General features: G+C 44.5%; 1 protein-coding gene across 1 annotated transcript; it reads right to left on the bottom strand.

The window, feature by feature from the left end:
* Positions 1-237: 237 nt before the first annotated feature.
* On the bottom strand, positions 238-6,632 carry LOC104532296 (arf-GAP with dual PH domain-containing protein 2). The gene is made up of 9 exons (XM_010177471.1): positions 6,507-6,632; positions 5,726-5,817; positions 5,508-5,593; positions 5,049-5,158; positions 4,236-4,382; positions 3,428-3,511; positions 2,974-3,036; positions 1,529-1,606; positions 238-626 (listed from the first exon to the last, which is right to left on the bottom strand). The coding sequence occupies exons 2-9, from the start codon at positions 5,812-5,814 to the stop codon at positions 408-410; spliced, it is 876 nt and encodes a 291-aa protein (XP_010175773.1). The 5' UTR covers positions 5,815-5,817; positions 6,507-6,632; the 3' UTR covers positions 238-407.
* Positions 6,633-7,643: the final 1,011 nt, after the last annotated feature.

The following is a 7,643-nucleotide window of genomic DNA, read 5'->3' as shown; positions in this document are numbered from 1 at the left end:
TCTGCTATAACAGCACCAGCCAGAGTCCTCAAGGAAATGCATGCCAGCCCTTCTGGGGTCAGACTTTCTCCACTGACTTTGGGTTTTTTTCCACAAGACTACACTGGATGATTCATCTCCATGTCAGGCTGGGAAGGCGTCTTCTGCTCAAAAGCAGAGAAGTAGGAAGAGAAAAGGCACTTCAAGCAAGGTTCTGCAGGGGCACAGATAATTTCTGAATATCTGCACTCCCTCTCACTCATTTCTCTGTTGTCCCCATTCCTGTGCCTGTGGTTGTTGAAGGAAGAAGCCCTTTGTACTAGAGTCACTGCAGAGCCTTGAGCACCATCCTTGCCAACGTAACGAGGCCACGGAGCTGTGCTGAACAGAGCTCAAGAAGTGCAGTCCCCCAGATCTCAGCACTAGTTTTAACCAGTCAAAGGCTGGGCAATGACTCCATTTAAAGCATCTATCCACTCCCTCTGCTCCTTGTCGTTCACACATATAAACACAAACTCTCTCACTGGCGTGACCACAGTGATCGCTGGTTTCCTCTTCTTCACATGAACTCCCTGGGGCAAGCCAGCTCGTACTTCATATCCCTCATCCATCCTTCCAATAAAGACCTGGCCCTGTGCAAATGCATCCTAGAAAGAAGGAAGCAGAAAACAGCCATTAGCCAGTGGGTGTGGTGAATGAAGATGGGAAGGAAAAAGGACTCCAAGCCTTTTTCTGGGTAAAGCAAGCTGCTTCTTTATTGTTAGTGAGAATCCAGGCTTCTTTGCTAGCAAGATTTTCTATTTTTCCTCTCTCTCCCATCCTCCTCACACAGTTAGCATTTATACATTTGTGTTCTCAAAACAATCAAGCTACACAGGACGTAAACCAGGAGACTTCTTGGCACACCCACACTTGTAGCTGTTTTCAGCCACATCTCCGTACACACACTCCCTCAGGCAGAAAACAGCCATTAGCCAGAGGGCAGCGCAGCTCTGGCAGACACTGTTCTGTCCTTCCACAGGGAGCAGGCACCGGGGATGCAGGAAGGGGACACTGATTTAGTGACAGGCAGCAGGAAACACACTGGAGTTTTTTTTACACTCATGGGCACTCTCAGAAGAAGGAAGTAGGGACCCACCCTTGCAGAGCTAGTTTGTGGGTGTTCAGGAGGAGCAAGAAAAGATATTCTCGTGGCCAAGCAGTGCCAGGAAGCAGGATATTGGGGCTGCCAACCTCTGTTATTGGTACCTTGCTCATTGTGCCTAAGGTTACAGGCACAATGGCAACAGGGCTGGGAGAGAGTGGGCTATGAATGCTACAGGCAGTAGCAGCTACTTTTACAAGGCTTAGATCTTTCTCACAACCACTGTTAAGGGCCAGAGTTCCCAAACAGTTCAGCTACAAAGGGATCTACTGACAAGGGATGAGCTCTTGAGACAGCCTGCTTCAGTCGTGCGCACCTGCTGGAAGAGCTGGATGAGAACAGACCCTTCGTCCCCAGCCAACTTCATGAAGGGGCTTGTGGAATAGTGAAGAACACTCCTCTTACCAGTGGATTTTTAAAGTACATCAGGTTCCTTTCTTGAGAATCCAGGCAGAACCAGCGCACTTTAAAGGCCTCCTTCTGCTGCAAGGAGATGGTAGAAGTTCTTTAAAGATAAAGTCCCAAAGGGGAGTTCAGCCTATTCAAGGCAGATCCCTGGACTGTGTCAATGACTCAGAGTTTGAGTTCAGCTTCATTCATCCCAGTAACTGGTAATGGGTGAGTCACTCTTATGTGCAGCCCTCAGCTCCCTTCTCCTTGGGTTCACACTAGAGATTTGCATTCAATGACAATCCTTCAGGTAAGGCAGGGAGTTTGGTTCTACCGCTGATCAAATTACTAGGATTAAGAAAGTTGCAGCAAATGGATTAATTGAAAGCACTGCAAAGAATGATTTCTAGGCCAGTGGCTCTAATGATGAGAGGATGCAATCAATTTCAGCATTTTGGTTTGGGGGTTTGCCCCTAGCATTATGGCGTGGACAATGGTAGGGACAAATCACAGGGTTTTTTAAAAGTGCTAATTGCTCCAGGCCAAAATGAAGTGTCCTCTTCTAGGGCTCACTTCAGTTTGAGCAGAATTTAGGCCTCAGGAGAAAAACACACAATCTTTCATGGTCATAAGAGTGAGTATTCTCTGTGCAAGCACCTGCAGGAAGATGTATTGGGACACTAGCACTGAGCTGGGCCTAAATCTCAGCATATTCAATATATAAACAAATGATGCACAATGCGACTGCTCATCACGCACTGACCAACACCCAGCCCATCCCTGGCTAGCAATGCTGGAGGAGAGAAATCCTGAAACCATGGTCAGATGAGTGCAGTTGATGTTATTAGCACTTTTTAATGGGACTTCAGCTCATGATTCACTCAGGGGACAGCAAGACAAGACATGACAATGTTTAAACAAGACCTCAGATCTTCATCTCCTCCTTCAACAGAGCCTGAAATCTCCTTCTCCTGTTTTAAGGAGTAGTGGCCCAAATACTTCCCCACAAAAAACCAAACCAAACCATTGGCTTCACTGTGAAGAATTTGCTCAATCATACTTAGCTGCTATAAGCAGATGTGTCTTATGGGCTACTGACTTTAAGAGAAACAGGGAAGTAGGGGAGTCAGCATGTGATGTTCTGTTCAAGCAGGAGCTGCAGTTCTAAAGCTGCACTTAGCAGATACAGCAATCCATCTGCTGTTGCGTAACAAGACTTTGCACATCCACTGCCAGCTAATCCATCTTGCTTACTCTTCAAAGAGGATTCTTCTTCCCAGTCTTATTTTTCACACAAAACAAAACATGATCCCAAAGAACACAACAGGCTTAAATATAGTAACTTTTATCAGCCCAGCAAGCAGTCACTCAACACATCATTTACTAGTAAACATAACAGAATTATCAAACATTCTCCATCTAGAACAATCCTGTTTGTGTACTGCCAAGCATGCACTTACTTTTGGTCCTGTCTTCTCCATATATCCTTCTTTGACATAATTTCTTGTGATTCTGGGTATGAGCTAGGAGAACACAAATACACACACACAAACAAAAAAAGTCTGTCTCATTCAAGCTTTCTTTTCTGTTCTGTTTCTGTCAAATCTAATCATCAATTTTGGCTTTTAGGGCATGGGGTTTTTTTGGCTGCTCAGTAAAGGAAAGTCTGAAATAAGAAGGAACATAAGGTTTTTGAAAGATTACACTTTATAAGGACCACATGGAGACTTACAGGCCTTAAATGTTAACTACATTTTTGCATGTTATCCAGTGTGGCCTTTCCTTCTACCTCTTCTGTCCATTCCCAAAACCCATATGCTGCTGTTTGAGCACCTGACTCTGGCAGAAGTAGTGAGAAAATGTTTTCCCATGCTATGTTTGCATAGACTGCTTCAAGCTCTGTTGAGTTCTCACCTCAGGCTCAGGGACAGTTGGGAAGGTTGTTCTGAGATAATAGTAACGTGCTGCCCGAATGGCATTGAACCAGTCAACAATCTCCTAGGGAAAACAGCAAATACAAACATAAAGACAAGAATAACAAGAAGGAGTAAGAGTGCTGCCTCTCCAAAATGCATTTCTTCTTCCTTGCGACCTCTTTGAAAAGATACACTTTCTCCCTGAGGGGCAGAGAGAGTCAGTGACTTATCCCAGACACCTGAAAAACACTGAGCCTCCAAAATAATTTAAAATTTCCCCTCCAGGGAGGTCCCAGACAGTCTCAGCATGGACAGTCACCCAAGTCTGTGTACACAGGCCTTTTCAGTTGATTCAGTTATAGATTGTTTAAAAACCTTTGTACATAGAAAGACTTGGGAACTATGGCAAGGGAAAAAACAGAAATCTAACAAAACCTATAGACATACTTGTTAAAATTATAACTGTTTGCTTGGAAATAATGCAGAACGACAGTATTTTCCATGTATGTCAAGAAGGTTTCAAAGAATATGACCACAGAATGGTATAAAACCATTAGACAGTTACCTTACAGAGATTTACATACATGCCTCACAGAAGCCTGAAGGCTATTCAGGGTGTGAAGTTGAATATATGCCCTAACAGAACAGGAGCAAGATGTTAGTTATTAAGTGTCAAATTCTGCACCTTTTTATACTCTACAACTCATAGTGACTTCAAATAAAACCAGATTCTGTAGAAACAGAGTAGTTCTTCCAAAATAGAAATAGAGACATCTTGCTTATTCCAAAATCTCCATGGTATTCACCTTTCCACTTTCGTGATAGACAAAAAGGTTCCTTGTTTGACCATCTGTGTTGTACGTGATCTGCAGCCCATGTGCATGTTGGATTTTCTCTGTCTGGAACATTGCATTCAGATTCTCAATGCTGATAATGGCTTTTGGACCTCTGGACTGTGAAATGAAAAGCATTGCTCTATTAAAGTTCTCTCGGGGAAGGTAATGGAGGATAGATTAGCTGTATGAGAACTAGATCCCTACTGAAGAAAAAGCAGGCATCCTAAAATACCTGAATATTGGACACACATGAAATATAATGCCTTAATTACACGCTATATAAAATCACTTAAAAAGAGTGACTCCCTTTCTTTGACAAAGCTGGGTCAGTATTTGGGAGGGATGTGTCTGACTTGCAATAGTATCTCCAGCTTCACAGTTGGAGAAGAAATAGCTACACTCTTCACAGAAGGGTGACATATTGAGGATGATGCTGCAGCAGTTGATGAGAGAATATTTTCTTAATGTAAGAGGTAACAACTGCTAACAGATCTTTTCTTCATCTTGCTGTTCAACTGCCAGTATCCATTTCCTTTGTTCACTAAGCAAAAGGAGGCTGCAGGGTTAAGATAAGGGATGAGGAAAAGGGCTAAATCCAAAAGAGCAATTTCCTAAGATACTACATACATTAATAGGGAAACATCTGGGCTCTTCCAAACACAGGCTGGCCTGCCTGCAAAACTAGAGACAAAGCTATTTATGCTGGTTTTTGTTGGTGAAGAGCAGGGTCTGAGGATGGATGTTGACCAGCTACCTACAGCCAACCCTGGCTGAGGAACTTACTTCTTTGGTGTAGTACTTCATCACCCCTTCCCTTGCTGATAGGAAAAATAGCCTCTTCTGGAACTCTCTGCGTTTCCGCCCACGCTTCCAGAGGAATCCTTCACGGCTACCTGCAGATCGGAAAAGATAAGTGTCAGAGAAGGGCAGCACAATGGCAGGACTGTTTATCTAAATGGGGATGTGGCACGGAGTTCAAGTCTCTTCTCCATCTGAGAATTTTCACCTCATATGAAAAAATCAGTGAAGAACTGGGGAACTGTAAGATCTGAATACACCCTTGCACTTGTCCAAGTGCCTTTTCTTAGGAGCTTCTCCTCAAAGTTAGACTCAAAGCAAGGCCTGTACATCTAACAGTTCAAATATGACAACCCAACCTTAAAGATCTTCAAAGTTGCAAACATAACATTGTGCTGTTGGCCTTCAGGCTAACGCCTTTCCCCTGACAATCCTAACTTTTACCTGCAGAACAAGGATCTTGGCAGACTTGGGTGGCAACAAATTCCTCACGCTCATATTTAGCTCTAATCCATTGCTCTCTTAAAACCCTGAAAGAGGAAAACATGGATGAAGCTGATCTGCCTCTACTCTATTTTCACCAACCAACCAGAGACCTGCAGAGGGATGTAGCAGTTCAATAGCTGTAAAGGTCTGCAGCAGTGAATACACCATCAACTTACAAGCAATCACAGGACTGAGGGATGTAGTAGTAGGGAGGGACTTTCGCCTCATATTTGGCTTTGGCAGAGAGATTCCCGTGCTTCTTCATAAACTGAAACACAAAAGAAGTTGCAGTTAGGTGTGCAACTACAAAATCAACACCATGTCATCAACATAAAACGAAACTTGTAACAAAGAGAGCACCGCACTTTTTGTTTAGCCTCACCATAACTCTCTGTGTGTCTCTACATAAGTTTATGAATTCTCTTTGGCACTACAGTTTGCACTTTTTAGGCGGCTGAGCCTTTTTTCAGTATTTACAGTTCTGAACCAGATGGGGAGAAAGACAAGATTATGGTTGTTGATTAAAAGAACAGAAGAAAATGAGGAGAAAAGGTATTTATGATCTCCCTATACCTTCAACTCCTCCTTGACATTAACTGTGATTATATTATTAACACAATTCAATTGAAAGATGAGAGGCTGAACCAATATCTAAGAAGGGTATGTTGATTACTGAATAGAACACACTACCTAGAAATATCTGTGGGCTTCTAAGCCACAATGAAGAGTTACCATGTGCTATAAAAAAAACCCAAAACACTGCAGGCTGTTAGAAACATGATCACCTATCAGTGTAATTTGATCGAGTAGGTCATAAAAAAAAGTTACCCATGGAGTTAACTTGGCTTTATGTGGCTTTGCTACCCTGTCCATGGTGGACAACACAGGAATTACGAGGCAGAGAAGGTTAGGATGAAATCATAAATAGTAAAAGAATTACTGCTTTTTCCTCTGTACCTCTATAAGATCATTCTCCCAGAAGTCGAGTCGAAGTGATTTGACCCTGCTGATTTGAGGAAGATTGCGATGGATTCCAGAGCAATTCAAACAAATGAATATTCCAAGTTTGTAAGAAGCCCACTCTGGATCTAGGTACAAACACAAAGAACGAACTAACACATGGGAAAAGGCACAGCCACTGGCAAGGGCCAAAAACCACAACATCTGATGCACAGCCCAGGCTTCACACATAATCAAATCCCACACCATTGTTTATGGCTGCCACTTCACTGTATTCAGAGGAACAGCACCTGCTTTCCCCAGTGAAGAATGCATTTGTAGGCTCTTTCACCGCCTATTTGTTTAAAAATTAATGCGACTGTGCAGGCGGCCAAGTAGTGATGTAAAAGCTCAGCTAATTATTAGTTCTGCATGGAAAGCTGCTGTTGCTGAATTAACAATGGAAGGATGTTGTGGACAGATAGCACTGCTCAGAGTACAACAGAGTACAACCACCCAGAGTGAGGACTCGTGTCCACAGCCCATGGAAGCTCCTGCTCTTTCATGTTGCTGCATCCCCTGAAGCGGCCGTTAGCAGGTGGATGCTCAGCGACATTCCGAGTGCTCTGGCAAGACTATTTCCTTACCATGCCACTTTTGTCATGTCACCCTCTGCTTCTCCCTTATCACATCAAACAGAAGCTACTTGTCATCTTCTTCCAGCTGCTGTAGGCTACTGCTCTACTGCCCGCTTCAGGGAGGGACTCCCGCCTCGAACGAGCGCAGGGTGCCTGCCCGCTGCGGACTCTTCCAAGAGGCTTTTTAGTGCCTTTCTCTGCACCAACCCCAGTGCAGAGACATTCTCCCGGAGCTGGAAAACCACCCCATGCACTCTCCTCCCCCAGCCTTGCGCACTGTCCACAAATAATTCTGGGGAAGCCGCTGGGGTGCTGAGGCCACTTCCTGTCCCACGCTGTCCTCTCCTGGTCCTGCTTGGCTGAAGGGACCATGTCCTGGCTCTGCCTGGCTGAGGGGACCATGTCCCAGCTGTTCCTGGCCGAGGGGCCCGTGTCCTGGCCCTGCCTGGCCGAGGGGACCGTGTCCTGGCCCTGCCTGGCTGAGGGGACCGTGTCCTGGCCCTGCCTGGCTGAGGGG

This window comes from Antrostomus carolinensis, unplaced genomic scaffold, assembly GCF_000700745.2.
Source record: "Antrostomus carolinensis isolate BGI_N321 unplaced genomic scaffold, ASM70074v2 scaffold27401, whole genome shotgun sequence".
Taxonomy (NCBI): Eukaryota; Metazoa; Chordata; class Aves; order Caprimulgiformes; family Caprimulgidae; genus Antrostomus; species Antrostomus carolinensis.
Note: the sequence above shows the minus strand (reverse complement) of the source record. Positions and strands in the feature narration are given on the sequence as shown.